The sequence below is a fragment of the Piliocolobus tephrosceles genome, chromosome 19, assembly GCF_002776525.5.
Source record: "Piliocolobus tephrosceles isolate RC106 chromosome 19, ASM277652v3, whole genome shotgun sequence".
Classification (NCBI taxonomy): domain Eukaryota; kingdom Metazoa; phylum Chordata; class Mammalia; order Primates; family Cercopithecidae; genus Piliocolobus; species Piliocolobus tephrosceles.
This window is the reverse complement of record NC_045452.1, coordinates 22945791-22966883: the sequence shown is the minus strand read 5'-3', so window position 1 is coordinate 22966883 and position 21093 is coordinate 22945791. Positions and strand designations below refer to the sequence as shown.

The 21093-nt window shown below is 42.6% G+C and overlaps 1 protein-coding gene across 2 annotated transcripts in view; it reads right to left on the bottom strand.

The window, feature by feature from the left end:
* Positions 1-21093, bottom strand: part of EP300 (E1A binding protein p300) — a 98703-nt gene that overhangs the window by 20266 nt on the left and 57344 nt on the right. For both annotated transcript variants that reach the window (XM_023221890.3, XM_023221889.2), the window contains 11 exons: positions 18312-18389; positions 17193-17302; positions 15990-16127; positions 14981-15418; positions 13207-13386; positions 12874-13018; positions 9793-9911; positions 6998-7237; positions 5580-5668; positions 3067-3147; positions 827-883 (listed from right to left, as the gene is read on the bottom strand). In XM_023221890.3, coding sequence (XP_023077658.1) covers positions 827-883; positions 3067-3147; positions 5580-5668; positions 6998-7237; positions 9793-9911; positions 12874-13018; positions 13207-13386; positions 14981-15418; positions 15990-16127; positions 17193-17302; positions 18312-18389 — 1675 coding nt within the window. The remainder of the gene's footprint in view (positions 1-826; positions 884-3066; positions 3148-5579; positions 5669-6997; positions 7238-9792; positions 9912-12873; positions 13019-13206; positions 13387-14980; positions 15419-15989; positions 16128-17192; positions 17303-18311; positions 18390-21093) is intronic.

Below are 21093 nucleotides of genomic sequence, written 5' to 3'. Positions count from 1 at the left end.
AAAAAAAAAAAAAAAAAAAAAAAAAAGTTTCTATTTCTTTAGAGATAGGGTCTCTGTTGCACAGGCTGCAGTGGGTGGCATGATCATAGCTCACTGTAACCTTGAACTCCTGCGCTCAAGCCACTTTCCTGCCTTGGCCTCTCAGCTACCTGGCTAGGATAGGCACACACTATCATGCCTGGCTAATTTTTTTTTTTTAGATGGAATCTCTCTCTGTCGCCCAGGCTGGAGTGCAGTCGATCTCGGCTCACTTCAACCCCCGCCTCCCGGGATCCAGCGATTCTCCTGCCTCAGCCTCCCGAGTAGCTGGGATTACAGGCACGCACCACCATGCACAGCTAATTTATGTATTTTTAGTAGAGACAGGGTTTTGCCATGTTGGCCAGGCTGGTCTCGAACTCCTGACCTTGGGTGATCTGCCTGCCTTGGCCTCCCAAAGTGCTGGGATTACAGATGCGGGCCATCGTGCCCAGCCAAGAGATTACTGGTGCTGAAAATTCCAAATAAATCCAAATACCATCCCATCCATTTTAGGAACATCTAGAAAACACACATTTCAGTCCTCCATGCTCTAAAAGGCCTCACTGCAAACTAGAAGTTTAGATCTTTAATGTTTCGCATTCAACATCAAGAACATTAAAATTAACATTAAGAAATAATCTTCCTTAGTACTTCAATGTTTTCCATGGTTTTACTATCCATTAGATGTATGTTATGTAGATTTAGCCGAAGAATACAGGATCATCTGATTGGTCATGCAAACCAAGAGAATAAAAGGGAAAAAGAAAAGTCAAGCGTACTGACTATTCAAGGGGATTGTACTTACAGTTCAGGATCCAGTGTGTCATTTTTTCTTTTGGAAAATTGTTCTTTATTTATTGTACTAAGGAGAGAAAAGGGACACAATGAGAAAAAGTGATAGAGATGAGCAATCTGACTGTGTTCTAACCAAAGGAACAAACTTCACAGTGTAAACAGATTCAGGTTTTTTAAGAATACATATTTAAATAGCTGCATTCCTGGCTCACACAAAATGCATGTTTATGTAAAGGAATGTTCTATAGGACTTCATAGTAAATAAATTTCCTCTTATCAGAAAATGAGAACCCAGGAAGAACCAGAAATACGATTCCTTCTTTTCCTTTTAAAATCTTGTCTATTACTACCCTTAGTGTTAGGTATTTGTATCTTTTTACGGTTTAATGTTCCTAGACTGAATTACAAAAGATGGTGTGTATACTGGGAAGTAAATCACTATTTAAAGAAAAAGTCTTTTTTCACAAACAACTTTTTACATCAATATAAAATTTCAACATTAAGAATGCATGTTTTAGGCCGGGCGCGGTGGCTCAAGTCTGTAATCCCAGCACTTTGGGAGGCCGAGACGGGCGGATCACGAGGTCAGGAGATCGAGACCATCCTGGCTAACATGGTGAAACCCCGTCTCTACTAAAAAATACCAAAAACTAGCCGGGCGAGGTGGCGGGCGCCTGTAGTCCCAGCTACTCGGGAGGCTGAGGCAGGAGAATGGCGTGACCCTGGGAGGTGGAGCTTGCAGTGAGCTGAGATCCGGCCACTGCACTCCAGCCTGGGTGACAGAGCAAGACTCCGTCTCAAAAAAAAAAAAAAAAAAAAAAAAGAATGCGTGTTTTGGGGTAATTTCGAAGTACAAAAATCCCATATTTAACATTTTAAAATGTCACATGGCTTCCTATCCTGAAACTCGGCATTAATACACTGCTCATAGCCTCACTACATACAAAAACTAACAGTCTTACCATTCTCCAACTAGAATTCACATTAGGGGGCCCAACTTGGGACTTCCATTATACTTCCTTACAAAAATGAGGACATGTCCACACTGAAAACTGTTTCTTATACTAGTTATGGTCTAGAGATTCATTCATCTCTGTTAATAGCATTTTCCTGAATGGTCTGTCTTGCTACTCCAAGTGCAATCTGAAGACCAGCAGCACCGGAACAATCTGGGAGTTAGACACTGGGGTCCACTATAGGCCTGCAGAATTGGGAAGGGTCTTGTTCCTACACTTTTCAAAGTTAGAGATGTACGGCCTTCAAGTTTAGAGTATTTGGTAAGCCACCTGAGAGAGTTCAGTGGCAAGGCTTACATCTCTTCTGGCATCAAGAAAACTTACCCTAGAGCTAACCTTCCTGGCTTAACCAAGTGTCAAAACGTTTCAAGGATCAAAGGCCCCTAGTATCTACTCTCCTAGCTAGCACCCAGACACTGCTATCATTACAACCCAATTTAGAAAAATCAACCAGCTTTTCTCAGAAGCCCCATTTTTACTAGGAACAAGACAATCCCATATTTTTGTGCAATGTCCTAAACAGAAGAAAGAACCTGCAATAATATTAAATTTACACTAAACAATTTTTCCTTCTTAAATAGTCCCAGTATGAATTCTAATGACTGCCAACATCTTAAGAGATTAAACTATTAGACTATCTGTTTGAAATTTTTTTCTTGGCCATTTACTAAGTGGTAAGAGCTTGTGAGGATTGCAAAGCACAAGCAAATCTCTTAAACCCCTGCATGTTGTTAAAGTCTATTATTCACTGTAACAGTGACTTGGATCTTCTGTTAACCTACAAGAGAAGGGCATAAGGTGGTTATCAGTTCAATTACCCTCAAACTCAGAAGAGTTAATAATGATGTTTTCTTGTACTAACCTTCCAATTTTTTGAAGATAAGCTGATTGCTTCCTATACAGAACACTTTTACTGGAACTATGACGACTGCCCACCGCTGACATAGTCCCTTGTTCAGTGATGTCGCATAAAGCTTTATACTATGATGGGTATGTTCTCTGTGTTGACCAATATGGCAGCCACCAGACATAGCTATAGCTACTGAACACTTGAAATGTGAGTAGTCCATGTGATAAACAATTTTTATTTAAATTAATTTGCATTTAAATAGCAACATGTGGCTAATGGCTACCATATGCAACAGCACAGCTTAAGTTCGTTTAGAAATAAGCCTATGCATAATCACCAGACAACAAAGTAATTAGCACTTTTCAAAATAATGCAGTTACTTACGTTTGAGGCTGGGAAGGGTCATCCCCCAAAGAAACGCTCTCCCCTTGGATCTCATTGAAACACTTCTCACAGAAATGATACCTGTCGGCAAGAAGGCCATACTGGGGTGAACTGTTCCGTTCACACAACACAGCCCAAGCCAAGCAACGAAGCCACCAATCACAGCAGGCCAAGGAGGGGGACGGGAGCAGAGAGCAGGTCATCAACGGCGACAAGGACATTCAATGATGCAGATATATGGGCCCCACAGTTTGGGTTTTGTTTTTTTTTGTTTTTTTGTTTTTTTTTTTGTTTTTTGCAATCAAAGCCAAGTGCAGACAACGACAAGCATGAGGGAGAAAAAAAAAAACACAAAACAAACGAAGAAATGAGGGATTGCAAGACAACAAAAAACATAAAAGCAAGACAGAACACAAAGCAGAAAGCCAAGGCAAAGCACAGATTAGCATTAAATATCTCAAATGGGATCACAAGTAGCAAATGATTACTGCAAATAAAAGCAAAAGTTTCAATTACACAGACCCATATCCTTTCATTTCAGCAATTAACGCTATGTGATGTAAATAATCAAAAGGAGGAAGAAGGATAAATATACCAGGGAGAGAAGAACTGCTACTCATTACCTAAGTATAGGCATCACACCTCTTCCCACTTACAAAACAAAAAACCACGGCCCCTGCCCCCTACCCCAAAAGCCCACTATAGATACAACTGCAGAAAACAATAATCTAAAACAACCATTGCCAGGCACGGTCGCTCACGCCTGTAATCCTAGCACTTTGGAAGGCCGAGAGAGTGGATCACCTGAGGTCAGGAGTTCGAGACCAGCCTGGCCAACATGGTGAAACCCTGTCTCTACTAAAAACACAAAAATTAGCCAGGCATGGTGGCACACACCTGTAATCCCAACTATTTGGAAGACTGAGGCAGGAGAAGTGCTTGAACCCGGGAGGCGGAGGTTGCAGTGAGCTGAGATTGCGCCACTGCACTCCAGCCTGGGTGACAAACTGAGACCCTGTCTCAATAAACAAAGAAAAAAATTGTTTACTGAAAAGCCTGCACAAGTAGTTAAATACTGACTACAGCCATCAAGTGACACAAGTGATGTGTGCAGGTACCTGATTAAAGATGGCTTGGTGCAAAGATAAACACTTTAGACTACTGTTGTATTAACTAAACATGGGAAAAGTTTCATGTCAAGTTACTTGCTTTTTTAAACATAAGGTACTTATAACAACTCGAGTCCCACCTTTTCTAGGTTTCAAATGAATAAAAAGCTAGATTTTTACTCACTGCAAAATCAAAGCATTACGTCTACAAAGCATTAGAAGCACACCTAACTCTTTGTAAATAAAAGAAAAAGTTTAAGTGACTTTTCAAAGCTAGAAATGCATCTGCAGCACACAAGTTCAGCAAAAACGAACACCATGGATTTGGTATTAACAAATAAAGGGCAGGCTGGGCACGGTGGCTCACGCCTGTAATCTCAGCACTTTGGGAGGCTGAGGTGGGTGGATCACGAGGTTAGAAGATTGAGACCATCCTGGCTAACATGGTGAAACCCCGTCTCTACTAAAAATACAAAAAAAAAAAAAAAATAGCCGGGTGTGGTGGCGGGCACCTGTAGTCCCAGCTACCTGTGGGGCTGAGGCAGGAGAATGGCGTCAACCCAGGAGGCGGAGCTTGCAGTAAGCCAAGATAGTGCCACTGCACTCCATCCTGGGTGACAGAGCAAGACTCCGTCTCAAAACAAAAACAAACAAACAAACAAATAAAGGGTATTAATACCATCCTGCCTTATTATTGTATCAGAGCCCCAAATAAATACCCAATGCAAGCTGTGTTTGTAGGTGATCACTGAAAACAGCAGACAAATTGTGGTTAAGATAGATTAGTGAATGCGATTTATATAATTACAGCCATTGACTGGGCAGGAGAAAATTAGGGAGGTGCCTCGTTTATTAGACTCAAATCATCCTCTGTCACATACAAGGCTGTATTGGGAAAAGTAAGGTACAAACCTATGTGAGGTTTTCCTTTTAATTTGCTTAATGAGGCAAAGAAAAGACTCCAGAATCCTGTTTTCATGTATTCTAAGAACAACTACTTAGGGATAGGCCTCATATAAAAAGGAAACATTTCCAAAAAGCTGTCTAGTGAGTTTCAAAGTTTAAAAATCTTCTCAGTTTTGCCTCAGGCTGTGGTGATCAATAAAAACACAGTAGAAAGAGAAGTGGGGCCTGGCATATGGGCTCATCTATGCCAACAACTCACAAAGTTGCTTAACTTCTCAAGGTTGTGGGAGGAACCCAGGTAACTGATGCAAGGCTACTCTGATAGAAAATTTTATAATTCTGCAAACAAAGGCAGAAGGCAAAAAACAGAACTTGTGCTATACAGCTGTCTTCAAGCCAGATACACATGAACCATGACTGTTTGTGTGCTGGCCCATCTGCATGCACTCCCTGGACAAGTGGGCACATGGACCATGGTCCACACCTGGCCAAGCTTACCTGTTCTGGTAACTGTAATAAGTGGCATCACGAGGTATTGTGCACAACTGTTTGCCATAGCAACACAGTGTCTGTGGAGAGAACTCCAACTGCAAAAGAAACCATTTGTTAAAATACACAGAGGCCTTAAGGACAAGCTAGAACAGTAAGAATGGCAAATTAGAAACAAAAAGTCAGTGGCATCTTAGTTCTCATTTATGTTAATTAAAATGGGCTAATTGAGTTCCTGAAAATCATTCTCGGTTTACTACTACATTGTTTCAAAACACTGAGGTAGGCTTAGCAGTCATATCCTTCCATCACTTTACCAAAGAACCCAACAGGAGTATCTGGGCAAGGTAGCACATGCCTGGAGTGCTCAGGAAGCTGAGGTGGGAAGACTGAATGAGCCCTAGAGTTTCAGACCAGCTTAGGCAACACAGCAAGACCACAGTCTTATTTTAAAAACAAAAAACCAATAATGTGAATTGGTATGTACAGGAAAGTCAGCACACGCTGAAGAATCTGCACCCACAGGTGAATATAAGAATGCCCCTACTCCAGATGAGCTCACAGTCTGTTGATTATTTAACTGGTCAACTTTTCCATACAATTGCCACTTCTGAAAAAATGCCTTTAAAGAAAGTCCACTTCATATTAAGAGATATTACTACTGTGGCACACATTAAGAGAAAGACTGTGTCAGCTGGGAGACGTGGCTCATGCCTATAATTCCAGCACTTTGGGAAGCGGAGGCAGGAGGACTGTTTAAGCCCAGGAGTTCAAGACCAGCCTGAGCAACATGATAAGACCCTGTTTCTACAAAACAAATTTAATAAAAAAGCCAGGCATGGTGGCGTATGGCTGTAGTCCCAGCTGCTCAGGAGGCTGAGGCAGGAGAATTGCTTGAGCCCAGGAGGTTGAGGCTGCAGTGAGCTATGACCTCACCACTGCACTCCAGCCTGAAAGAGTAAGACCCTGTCAAAAAGAAAAAAGAAAAAGGGGGGGAAAAAAAAAAAGCCATGTCAAAGCCAGAAGCAGGATATTCTCTTACCCTAGACACCACTGTATTATTCTTTTTTTTTTTTTTTGAGACGGAGTCTTGCTCTGTCGCCCGGGCTAGAGTGCAGTGGCCGGATGTCAGCTCACTGCAAGCTCCGCCTCCCGGGTTTACGCCATTCTCCTGCCTCAGCCTCCTGAGTAGCTGGGACTACAGGCGCCAGCCACCTCACCCGGCTAGCTTTTTGTATTTTTTAGTAGAAACGGGGTTTCACCGTGTTAGCCAGGATGGTCTCAAACTCCTGACCTCGTGATCCGCCCATCTCGGCCTCCCAAAGTGCTGGGATTACAGGCTTGAGCCACCGCGCCCGGCCTGACACCACTGTATTATTCTAGGCATCCTAGAAAAGTTATAGTCAAATCTGAAACACATTTCTTACCTTTCTGCCACAACAGTATCCAAGGCTTTGCATCACTGGGTCAATTTCTTGTTCAAAGACCTCAGAGAGCTTGGAGCAGTATTTGTATACCCGTGATGTTTTCCGGTTATATAACCAGGCATTATTGAACATAAGCCAAATATCATCGACATATTGCCAGGGCTCCTGATACTGTCCAGTGTCTAACTTCCTCTTAATGGTAGAAAGATCCATGGGGCTCTTCACAATATCAAAGTAATCCTAGAAAGACGACAAGTGATATCAAACATTACTCAAGTCTAACTATTTTTACAGGAGAAAAGAGTATCATCCATTATCATTGTTAATCTTCCAGGCAGTGTTTTAGTTTCTGGCCTGTCTATATTCCCCAAGAGGTGACTGATGTCTATCAGTTCTTTAAATCATTAGTCTACAGAGATATTAAACTACTCAAAGGGCAGAGAAACAGAACTACTATGGACTTTCCAGACATCAGGCTGATAGTCTACTGAAGCAACTTCAAGTACTTTATGAAAGTACATGTGAGATCAGTAAAGTTAAAGATGTTTAAAATTTTAGTACTAGAAGGGGTGTACAATGAGGAAACAATAAGTCCACAGAACTTAAAGTGTTCCATATGAAACGACAGCAAGATACAGGAGAAGAAAATTCCTAAAAGGCTTTTGTCTCTGGAAGTGCTTGACCTTTGAGACAGAGTCTCTGTCAACACGTTGCCCAGGCTGGAGTGCAGAGGCGCAATCTTGGCTCACTGCAACCTCTGCCTCCCAGGTTTGTTCAAACTATTCTCCTGCCTGAGCCTCCCAAGGGATTACAGGCGTGCACTACCACGCCCAGCTAATTTATATATGTATATATTTTTGAGACGGAGTCTCGCTCTGTCGCCCGGGCTGGAGTGCAGTGGCCAGATCTCAGCTCACTGCAAGCTCCGCCTCCTGAGTTTACGCCATTCTACCTCAGCCTCCTGAGTAGCTGGGACTACAGGGGCCCGCCACCTCGCCTGGGTAGCTTTTTATTTTTTATTTGTAGCAGAGCCGGGGTTTCACCGTGTTAGCCAGGATGGTCTCGATCTCCTGACCTCGTGATCCGCCTGTCTCGGCCTCCCAAAGTGCTGGGATTACAGGCTTGAGCCACCGTGCCCGGCCTAATTTTTATATTTTTAGTAGAGATGGGCTTACACCACGTTGGTCAGACTGGTCTTGAACTCCTGACCTCAAGTGATCTGCCTGCCTTGGCCTCCCGAAGTGCTAGGATTAGAGGCATGCGCCAAGTAACAGTTTAAAACCACCAAATGAAACCTGCCAGCACCCCAGTATATGGAGGCAACTTTAGAGAAACCCCATCTCTACTAAAAAAAATTAGCCAGGTGTGGTGGCGCATGTCTGTAATCCCGGCTACTTGGGAGACTGAGAGACAGGAGAATTGCTTGGACCTGCTAAGCGGAGGCTGTGGTGAGCTGATATCGTGCCACTGCACGCTAGCCTGGGCAACAAGAGTGAAACTCCATCTCAAAACAAAACAAAAAAACAAAAGTAAACAAACTGTATAACCCAGGAATTCTGCTCCTAGGTAAATACCAAGAAGAAACAAAAACTTAAATCCATACAAAACTTATACATCAATGTTCACTGTGGTCCTATCTTAACAGTCAAAAAGTGTAAACAACCTGAATGTCTATCAACAGGTAAAGAAAAATAATGGAATATTATTGGGCCATAAATAGGTATGCGGTATTGATTCATGCTACAACATAACATGGATGAACCTTGAAAATATTATGCTAAGGAACGTCCTGGCACAAATAATCCCATACTATATGTTTACTTTTTTTTATTTTTTGTTTTTTTCTAGTAATCCTCAAAGGGCTCTCCAATGTCCCTTTGCAGATTCTTTTTTTTTTTTTTTTGAGACAGAGTCTTGCTCTGTCCCCCAGGCTGGAGTGCAGTGGCCGGATCTCAGCTCACTGCAAACTCCGCCTCCTGGGTTTACGCCATTCTCCTGCCTCAGCCTCCCGAGTAGCTGGGACTACAGGCGCCCGCCACCTCGCCTGGCTAGTTTTTTGTATTTTTAGTAGAGACAGGGTTTCACTGTGTTAGCCAGGATAGTCTCCGATCTCCTGACCTCGTGATCCGCCCGTCTCGGCCTCCCAAAGTGCTGGGATTACAGGCTTGAGCCACTGCGCCCGGCCTATATGTTTCAATTTAATGAAATGTGTAGAACAGACAAATAAATCCAGAGAGAGAATGAAGTCTGCTGATGCTGAGGATTGGGGTGCTATGGGAGAAAATAGTGAGTGACAATTAATGGTAAAGGATTTTTTTCAGATGATGAAAATAAAAGTGTCATGCACAACTCTGTGGATATACTAAAAATCACTGAATCAGGCCAGGCCCAGTGGCTCACACCTGTAATTCAGCACTCTGGGAGGCTGAGATGGGCCAATTGCTTGAGTCCAGGCGTTCAAGACCAGACTGGGCAACATGACAAAACCCCGTCTCTATTAAAAAATACAAAAAACTAGCCAGGTGAGGTAGCGCATGAATGTAGCCCCAGCTAACTCAGGAGGCTGAGGTGGGAGAATCACCTGAGCCCAGGAGGTGGAGACAGTAGTGAGCCAAGATCGTGTTACTGTACTCCAGCCTGGGCAACCAGAATAAGACCCTGTCTCAGGAAAAAAAAAAAAATCACTGAATTGTAAATCTGAGATGAGTGGCTATACTGTTTGGAACGTAAATTATCTCTCAACAAAGCTGTTATCAAATTAAAAAACAAAGTCAGAAGTACCACCAAATACTTACAGGAATTCCTAAAAGCTGAGGGTCCACAGGTTGACGAAAGGGAAGGGATTCTGGATCCTGACGGTAAAGTGCCTCCAATGTTGGCATCAGTGCCTGCCGTAGTTCTTCTGGTTTGAAAACTTAAGAAGTGCATTTGAAATTAGTTATCAATTAAGCAAAAGAACTTTAAAAAACCATTTAGGTTGAAGCTCTAAAAGCATCCCAAGAATCAAATAACAAAATTAACTACTCTGTCCCCATGGAAATATCACTATGGGCTCAATTACTGATGCTAGATTCTAAGCCCTGCTTTGCTTCAGGCAGCTCCTAAAAAACTGCGTCTTATCACCTTTAAACACCCTTCACCCTCAGTTTAACTTTTCAGTCACAAAATCAGTGAAGACAGACTTGGTCAATTAGAAACAGAATCCAAAGGCTTCTAAAAATTTATGAAGAGACTGCCAAATGGGACAGTCCACGGGACCAAGCACAGTGGCTTGCGTCTAGAATCCCAGCACTTTGGGAGGCTGAGGTGGACGGATCACTTTGAGGTCAGGAGTTTCAGCCTGGCCAACCTGGTGAAACCTCGTCTCTACTAAAAATACAAAAAATTAGTTGGACGTGGTGGTGCGCTAGTCTCAGGTACTCAGGAGGCTGAGGCAAAAGAATTGCTTAAACTCAGGAGACAGATGTTGCAGTGAGCCGAGATCGCGCCACTGCACTCCAGCCTGGGCAACAGAGTGAGACTCCATCTCCAAAAAACAAACAAACAAAAAGAGTTCACAAGATACAAGATACTCATGTTTAGAGGGAGATGCAGTTAAGCAAGAAAAGAAAAGTCTTTCTTCATGACATCAGTATTTAACAAGTCAGGAACTAGACTAGATCTGGTATTGTCTTACACTACAAGGAGTCAGGGGCACAGAACAGAACACTCCTTCGTTAAACTGCTTGGTATTTTAGAGCCAAAGAAAAAGAGACACGTACTATTTTAATGATGAATGTTAGGTTTAAGTTTAAGAGACAGCTGGGCGTGGTGGCTCATGCCTGTAATCCCAACACTCTGGGAGGCTGAGGCGGGCGGATCATGAGGTCAGGAGATGGAGACCATCCTGGCTAACACAGTGAAAACCCATCTCTACTAAAAATATAAAAAATTAGCTGGGCACAGTGGTGGGCGCCTGTAATTCCAGCTACTCAGGAGACTGAGGCAGGAGAATGGCATGAACCCAGGAGGCGGAGCTTGCAATGAGCGGAGATCGTGCCACCGCACTCCCGCCCAGGTAACAGCACGAGACTCCGCCTCAATAAAAAAAAAAAAAAAAAAAGAGAGAGAGAGAACAAAAACAGTATTGCTAAAACAACAGACTTCGTTGATCAAATTAAGTTCAAAGGTGTTCTCAATGATATTTCCCTGAAAGTCCGGAAAAATTTGCCGGTGTGTCTCAAATAGAATTAAACAGTTATGAGAAGCTAGTGATTTAGAAAGCTTTCAATTTCAGCAAGGGTCTTATTTTTCCATAATTTGCAAAAAAATTTTCATCATTGGGAGAGTGTATTTGTTACTTTAGATATTTTTCACCTCTGGGGGGTTGTCATGGAGGGGGGGAAATCAGACTACAAAGATGCTTGTCGCTTATACTTAGCTGTGCTAAAGTAAGGACTACTTGAATAAACTTGTGAAATTAGACATTTTATTTATTTGAGACAGAATTACTCTCCATCACTCAGGCTGGAGTGCAGTGGCACCATCTTGGCTCACTGCAACCTCCTTCCACCTCCTGGGTTCAAGTGATTCTCCTGCCTCAGCCTCCCAAGTAGACTGGACTACAGGTAAGAGCCACCACACACAGCTAATTTTTGTACTTTTAGTAGAGACAGAGTTTCACCATAATGGCCAGGCTGGTCTTGAACTCCTGACCTCAAGTGATCTGCCTGCCTCGGCCTCCCAAAATGGTGGGATTACAGGCGTGAGGGATTAGACACTTTAAAGAGAGACTGCCAATAGTAAGATTGGGTTTGTTACAGCCCATATTAAAACACCTCAATATATATGTCTTATTTTTAAAATGAAAATAATTTTTTAATCCCAACATTTTACAACATATTGTATTAATGGGACACTTTTTAATATACATCATCTGTAAGAGCCGGCAGACTCACCCCTCAGGTATGTCCTACCTGGTGCTTTTTGCAGATCACTAGAGCTACAAAAAGTTTTAGTCCTAAAATAGTCAATTAACACTTGCTGGAATGGCTGGATTTGAGCACTCTGCCTCAGACTGCCTGGGTCTGCATCCTAGCCTATGCACTGGGGTCAGCTGAGTAACCCATGGAAAGTTACTTAACTTTGCTAAGCTTCAGGCCAATAACCTCAGAGTTGTTGTGAAATTATTAAATGAGGCCGGGCGCGGTGGCTGACGCCTGTAATCCCAGCACTTTGGGAAGCCAAGGTGGGCCGATCACAAAGTCAAGAGATTGAGATCATCCTGGCCAACATGGTGAAATCCTGTCTCTACTAAAAATACAAAAATTAGATGGGCGTGGTAGCGTGCGCATGTAGTCCCAGATACTCAGGAGGCTGAAGCAGGAGAATCGCTTGAACCTGGGAGGTGGAGGTTGCAGTGAGCTGAGATCCTGCCACTGCACTCCAGCCTGGAGACACAGCGAGACTCCGAATCCAACAACAAAAAAAAAAAAAAGAAAAAGAAAGAAATTATTAAATGAGACAATGTGGGTACTTAGCACACAGGAGGTGAATGACAAATGCTATTATTATTGCTATTCTTTCCTGCATTTTAGTCAAGGCTATTTACAAACATTTCTCTCTTGAAAAATGAGAAAATTTTTAGGGGGTACTAACACACGGAACCCTGAAGAAATGAGGGGAATGACTAACTCATTGGTTGCTGCAAGTGAATATTAAAAAAAAAGAAAGAAAGAAAAATTATTAATAACAATGAAGAGACCAGGCCCAAGGCTTCAAGGTTAATGAAATCACATTAATGGCAACTTCTGAGGCCCAAGAGGCATGATTGCAATTCTGCCCTGGGTCTTTGGTTTCTTCATCTACCCCCAGAACAAACGGTTTAAGAGACTCACTCTTTTTCTTTGACTGTCCTGGAGCCGGAGATGACTGGGTAGCTGAAGTACTTGGCTGGTCTTCCTCCTCTTTTATTTCAGTTTTTAACTCAGTGCTTCTCTCTTCTGTTTCTGTAGGTTCGATTTTACAGTCTTCCACTTTAGACTAAAAGGTAAGAGTTTTTAGTATTTCAAAGATACCTAGTTGGGAATCAGTAGTCTGAACACCCTTTCTCATGCAAAATCTACGCCATGAGATCTAATTATCAAAGTATTTTTCTGCAATATTTTTTAAAAACTGGGTTCTTAGACTGGGGTCCTAACCAAATCAAACAGTAATTGCCCTACTCTCACCTCTGAAATATCCTCCGGTTGAGTATCTGCTGGTTCTGGTTGATCCACTTCCATTTTGGCCTCCATCTTCACTTCCTGGGAAGGCGGCTTCTCAGGAATGGCCTGAGAATTCACTTCTGTGCTACTAGTAGATGGAGGGTTTGACACCTGTCCTTCAATGCTTACAGCTGGCTGGGAAAGCTGGGCAGAAAAGCAAGGGGAGTGGGTGAGACACACACAGAGTTTGCCAATGACACAATCAGAATGTAAGGTAAGCAATAAGACAGCAGAATTAGCCACCTATTTCTTGGCTTATATTCATTCACGGTGCTTTCATTTGCTCTGCCCATTTCACCTCCTTTAATTATACTTAAGAACAGGAGAATTAAGACTTGTAAATACTGGTTGGCTGGTTGTACATCAAAGAGCCAGCAACTATTTCATTGATAACTATCATCATCTGGCAGTGTGTGGGGATTTCAAAGATGTCTGCTTCAGAGGAGCTCACATTTATACAGAAACGAGTGAAAGAAAATAATAAAGACTGGCTATCTTTTTTGTTTTTACCTTCTCACCAGAGAAAATTTCAAAGGTACAGAAAAGGAGACAATGAATACAATGATGTCCCACAGAGTGGCTGTTTGGAATCACTAGATTCTAATGAGATAACTGGCATTCCCTGTCTTTTCCCTAAGGCTTGTCATAAGAAACCTCCTAATGAGAAGTCAGTATTTTCTGGAACTACTTTGATTTTATAAAGAATAAAATCAAGCAGATCCACTAGTTTCTCTCTCATTCTGTCCTTCCTTGTCTATCAGAGGCCACGATGAACCAGCTGTCCATCAAGTACAGTACTTTATAAAATGGCTGTGACTCATGGGACTTCTCAGTTCATCAACGTGACTGAGAACTAATATATTAGTATCGATATCAAAGTAGAAGCTTCTAAACCTTAAAAAAAGTTATATTAATAAGGATTCAACTATTAGATAAGAATTTGGATTTTTATTATATACATAACCAACCTCTCACAAGGAAGCTACAGGTTGTTCTGGGTATATAATTCTCTCATCTTAGATTTTTTAACTTTGGTTAGGGTCACAGGGACTCATAAATCTGCAATTTTTTTTTTTTTTTAAAGACACAGTCTCACTCTGTCACCTAGTCTGGAGTGCAATGGTGTGATCTTGGATCACTGCAACCTCCACCTCCCAGGTACCCACTACCACGTCTGGCTAATTTTTGTATATTTTGTAGAGACAGGGTTGACCTGTCTCTGACCACCACGTTGGCCAGGCTGGTCTCAAACTCCTGACCTCAAGTGATCTGCCTGCCAAGGCCTCCCAAAGTGCTAAGATGAAAGGTGTAAGCCACTGTGCCCGCCCAAATCTGCAATTTTTCAATTTAATCTCTAGGTTTTACAGCTCAAACTGTTTGAAAAAGATTCTTTAAATACATGTAAAATTTATGTGTTGCACTAAATAATATACTAAATAAAGAGAAGGACTGTGTCCCCTTGTCATACCCCTTTAGGTACCTTCAGACCTCAGGATACAACATGAAACATAATGGTCAAAGTCAGAGCTAAATAAAATCTTTACACTCCTGCTATGAAAGGTCCTATCACAGGAATGCAAAACAGGATAAGAAAGTCCCTAATGAAAAACAGATTACATTCTACTTGTGGAGAAAACAGTAAGAGATAAAGCAAAAGAGAGTAACAGAAATTACCCAGAAATAATATAACACTACAGTACAGCTCTAATGATTCTGCCTAAATCAAATGTCTACTTACTGGAGTTGCAGGCTGTGGAGCAAGCAGTGGTGCTGTTGGGGTAGGAACAGACGCTACTGTGCTCTGCTGTGAGCGAGGCTGCTGCTGGGGCTGGTCAGCAGAAGGTGCAGCAGGAAGTGAAGGCTGTACTTGTTGGGGAAGTTGTGTTGTTGGTGGTGTAGGTGTCTGCCTTGGAGGGGGATGTAGAGCCTGGGACTGTGGCCCAGGTGGCATGGCAGGAGGTGTAGGAACAGGGGCTGGAATTGTTGTTGCTGGTGGCTGCTGAGCCCCTATGCTTGGGGGAGTATGGTGAGGGGTCGGGGTACGACTAGGTACAGGCGAGGGTGAATTCTGATGCAAAGCTGGTTGAGGAAGCTGGGGACAGTGAATGTGGCTCCCCTGAGACCCCGGAGGCATTATAGGAGAGTTCACTGGGCAGGAAGAACTAGACATTTGTGCCTGTTAAAACAAAAAACATAAGATAGCAATTCAAAATAGAATTAACGAAATACTTACATGGCATGTTATATGAATTTAGGACACAAACTGGTTAAACAAAGAGTAGCAATGTGTCTATTTCAAAATGTGTAAAATACCCTATTACTGGGGATACAGCTTTGGACAGCACCATCAATATAGCACTTAAAAGACTTCAAACCATTCAGCTGAATGGCCTCAGCCATTGCAGAAAAATTGACAGAATTGAGTGCACAGTGCTCTAGGGACTGCCTATGCTCTCTTCAGCCAAAGTTCCTTCTACATTGTGTTTAATTCTAAGATTTATTTAAAAGTGTTCACTACTAAAAACAAAACCATCCATTTAAATTATTTCCTAATTTGTAACAATTAACACCATTGCTATGTCACAGAATAATCTCTTCAGGTTCAGAATACCCTAAGTTTAAAACTGTTATTTTTAAAAAAATCATGTTTTCACCCACTATTTGCTGCCACTCTTTCCTATAAAAACCTATGTCAAGAGGAATTTCAAGAATCAAAAATAAGTAAAAAATCCACTTATAAGACATACTTGAGACACTGGAGCTTGACCACTGGACGGAGCCAAAGGCATATTTGTTACACTCATTCCCTGTGATGGGAACTGAGTCTGAGGAAGGAACTGGCTCTGGTTGGAAGGCTGTTGCATACGAGGCCCATAGCCCATAGGCTGCAAAAAAACACAGATCACCAAACTGCTTCATTACAATTATTCCACTATAGCTAAAATCATCAAAAGGTCCTAATGTCAGGTTTATTAAGTAAAGTCAAAGACAGGAGTATAGGTGGAGGGCTGGAGAGGAGAAGGAAGAAAGTCATAGAACAACTGACTCTTGTGCAGATAAAGGGAAATAGCCTCACAGTTTACCTAGGTCTACTCTCAAGAAATAGTAAGAGGATGAACAAACACACGTTCTCTTGGTACACAAATATGTCTAGCACAAGGAGAGCAGGTAACTTTCTTTGCATGCTCTGTTAAGTGAGGAGAGTTAATCACAATTTCATGAGCTCATGTCAGTGATGTAGTAATAACACAAATTCTAAGACCCATAATATGTAAAAACAAGTAAAATCTTACAAGTTGTGGCAGAATCTGGTAGCATTCATGGTCCACAAATGCTCTAGCAATGTTACATTTCATTTCTAAAATTACCCTACACAAATTCAGGCCTTAAAGAAAGAAATCTCCAAAGGCAAAAAACTTCATAAGATAACACCATCTGTCTTACAGGTTAAAATGAAGGACAGAACTACTTGTTGAAAACAGCAGATTAGTGAGAAGTAGTAATGCTCACTTGGCCCACAAAGGGGCCAAGATTCAGAGGCACCAGCTAACTCTAAAGGGCAGCAGGAGGGTCGGGGTCAAGGTAGAGAGATAGACTGGTGAAGAGTTCGCATAAGGAGCAGAAGCCTAGCTCTCTTCTCCAAGCTCAAGAACCAGGCAAATGCACCATCAACCTTGCAAAAGACAGTTCTCTGCCTGGACAGACATCAGGGAACAGAGGTGACCATGAAAATGCATGCAGGCCACTAAACACTGACACTCCAGGGACAAGGGCCTGGCTGTTTTCGTTTTTTGGTCAGCTTTCTAGTAGAGTTAAATACAGAAGAATTACAGAAGAACTAGGAGTTACAGTCTGTTTAAATAACTGTGAGTATTTATAAATTAGGAACACACAGGATTTCCAAAATACCAGGTAAAAGCCAAACAGATTACTAAAGACGTGAAACTAACCGGGTTGAGAGTTCCAGGCTGAGCCAACTGTCCATGGTGTTGAAGAGGAGCGGTTTGCCGGGGTACGATAGGGGGCTGGGCCATGCTCATCTGGCCAAATTGATTCAAACCTGTGAAAATGTGCAAAATATTAAATCTGAAAGCCTTTCTGAAATTGAAGAATAAAAGACAGAATTCTTATGTCTGATTATATCTTTTTTTTTTTGAAACGGAGTCTTGCTCTGTTGCCCGGCCTGGAGTGCAATGGTGTGGTCTCGGCTCACTGCACGCCTCCCAGGTTCACCCCATTCTCCCGCCTCAGCCTTCCGATTAGCTGGGACTACAGAAGCCCGCCACCACGCCTGGCTAATTTTTTATATTTTTAGTAGAGACAGGGTTTCACCGTGTTAGCCAGGATGGTCTCGATCTCCTGACCTCGTGATCCGCCCGCTTAGGCCTCCCAAAGTGCTAGGATACAGGTGTAAGCCACCATGCCCTGATTCTATATGATTTTATCAGGACTAATAAACTGGCTTTCAACCTTGTAAGTATAAATAAATCTGTCTCACAGCAGTTGTTGTAAACAGACATTATTAACTAACAGGATCTTCAAACTGAATTTTACAAATTTTACCATCTGCTATTTTTTTTTTTTTTGAGATGGGAGTCTCGCTGTCACCCAGGCTGGGGTGCAGTGGCACGATCTTGCTTCACTGCAAACTCTGCCTTCTGGGTTTAAGTGATTCGCTGGCCTCAGCCTCCCGAGTAGATGGGATTACAGGCCTGTGCCACCAGACTTGGCTAATTTTTGTATTTTTACTAGAACACGGGGTTGACACATTGGCCAGGATGGTCTCATATTTGACCTCAGGTGGTACACCAGCCTCAGCCTCCCAAAGTGCTGGGATTACAAGCATGAGCCATCGTGCCCAGCCTGCAGTTGTTTTTAAATGGATGTTTGATCATTTAATGTCACCTGCCCTGTGATCTGCCAGCCAACCTGCTCTTCACCCCCTCTTCCTCTATAGGCAGGTAATCATGACACTTGCTGTTGGCATAAAGTGGGTATCAAGGTAGTAAGTATTATCTTGCAGTACACCAGGGATTCTTTTAAAATAAATTTTTTTTTTCACTATTTACCAGATTGTGGAGTTATCCGAGGCATCATCTGGTTTGGCACACTGCCACGGATCATAGTTGGGTCAGGCAGAGGACCATCTAGAGTAAAAAAGAGAAATAAAGAAGTATCTTTGCACCATCTGCCCTTAAACAATCAAACAAAAACTCACTGCACACACAAACCCCACAAAATATTTTTAATACCTTTGAAAATTGAGTATGAATCACACAAAATAAAGCTCTGAACTAGACAGAAACTTGAAGAAAATGTTATTTCTGGAATACAGAAAAATGTCTCCAAGAGGATTTGTTGGTATTCCTTTATAAGCCTGGGTGCTTTCAATGTTGACAGAAAAATAAGCTATTGAAGACATTATAGGCCAGGCACAGTGGCTCACGCCTGTAATCCTGACACTTTAGGAGGCTGAGGTGGGTGGATCACTTGAGGTCAGGAGTTCAAAACCAGCCTAGCCAACATGGCGAAACCCCATCTCTACTAAAAATAGAAAAAAATTAGCCAGGAGTGTTGGCGGGCACCTGTAATCCCAGCTACTCAGGAGGCCGAGGCAGGAGAATTGCATGAACCTGGGAGGCGGAAGCTGCAGTGAGCCAAGATCGCACCACTGCACTCCAGCCTGGGCGACAGAGACTCTGTCTCAAAAAAAAAAAAAAAAAAAAAAAGTGAAGCTATTACAGCATTTAATATGTTACTGTTTAACAAAATCTGCCTCTGGTTGGCATGCAACAGAGTATCTCCATGGATAACAGCTATGAATCATGTTTAATGGTGGCCAAATCTGATCATGTAGCACAATGTTTTTATGCACACAAACTGTGAACATTGATTTTAAATAATATGCACATTATACCACACTACATATCATGTACCTCTTAAATACAAAAATAGAAAAAATTCTTAATAAAGTAAAATATATATACATAAATCCTAAGGTCTTCTTCCTGGATTATCAGCACATGCTCTAGCGTAGCACTTTCAACATAGTGCACAGAGAAAATAGTATTTTTACAGCACCCTGAGAAAGGACAGATGTCTGTAGGGACCTGGCTCCGCCCTGGCCACACCCTTCATCAAGGGCTGTGCACTCAAGCCTAAGGCACAGGAGAGGAAGACCTGCTACTCTTCTAAGTAGATGTCTATCCCTTCAGACAAATTTCAACCTTTAGTAAATGAGCAAAACTGACAGAGGAAATGCTCAACATTTATATAAACTTTTATCTATAACTCTGCAAGCTTTATAAAAAGTACATGCATAATCCATGCTTGTTACATAAAAACTGTGCAGTGGCACAATCATGGCTCACTGCAGCCTCCACCTCCTGGGCTCAAGTAATGTTTCTGCCTCATCCTCCTGAGTAGCTGGGACTACAGGCACACGCCCCCATGTCTGGTTAACTTTTGTATTTTTTGTAGAGACGGAGTTTCTCCATGTTGCCCAGGCTGGTCCTGAATTCCTGAGCTCAACTGATCTGCAGCCTCAGCCTCCCAAAGAGCTGGGATTACAGGCGTGAGCCACCACCATGCTCGACCCCTTTTATGCTTCTTTTATTTTCTGTGTATCAGGTTAAGGTAAAAATCTCATTCTACAAAATGTCAGATTCAGTACGAGCTAAAGGTCAACATATACTTAAGGCTGATAGTCCACTACCATTTATTCCTGCTTACATCAGTACCATACTGTTTATACTGACATTAGAATACAACTTAATATCTCAGAGACTTTAGACTTGGCTCAAATTTCACCCAGAACTTGAGTAAATTCTACCAAAACCAAGTATCTCATGTATGTCCACTTGTTTTTTTTTTTTTTTGGAGATGGAGTCTTGCTCTGTTGCTCAGGGAGGAGTGCAGTGGCGCAATCTCAGCTCACTGCAAGCTCCGCCTCGTGGGTTCACACCATTCTCCTGCCTCAGCCTCCTGAGTTGCAAGGACTACAGGCACCCGCCACCACACCCGGCTAATTTTTTGGATTTTTAGTAGAGATAGGGTTTCACCATGTTAGCCAGGATGGTCTCCATCTCCTGACCTCATTATCCACCTGTCTCAGCCTCCCCAAAGTGCTGGGATTACAGGCATGAGTCACCATGACTGGCCTGTACACTTTATATATTTATTTATTTATTTTTGAGATGGAGTCTTGCTCTGTCACCCAGGCTGGAGTGCAGTGGCACAATCTCGGCTCACTGCAACCTCCGCCTCCTGGGTTCATGCCATTCTTCTGCCTCAGCCTCCCGAGTAGCTGGGACTATAGGCGCTCACCACTATGCCCGGCTAATTTTTTGTATTCTTTAGTAGAGACGGGGTTTCACTGTGTTAGCCAGGATGGTCTTGATCTCCTGACCTCGTGATCCACCGGCCTCGGCCTCCCAAAGTGCTGGGATTACAGGCGTGAGCCACCGCGCCTGGCCTTTTTTTTTGTTTTTGAGACGGAGTCTTGCTCTGTCGCCCAGGCTGGAGTGCAGTGGCGCGATCTCCACTCACTGGAGAGCTCCACCTCCCGGGTTCACGACATTCTACTGCCTCAGCCTCCTGAGTAGCTGGGACTACAGGCACCCGCCACCACGCCCAGCTAATTTTTTTGTATTTTTAGTAGAGACAGGGTTTCACCAAGTTAGCCAGGATGGTCTCAATCTCCTGACCTCGTTATCTGCCCGCCTCGGCCTCCCAAAGTGCTGGGATTACAGGCGTGAGCCACTGTGCCCAGCCTTTTTTTTTTTTTTTTAAATCTTTAGTTACTACTCAAGTTCAAATCATATACTGAAGCAGTCTCTAATCTTGACTTCT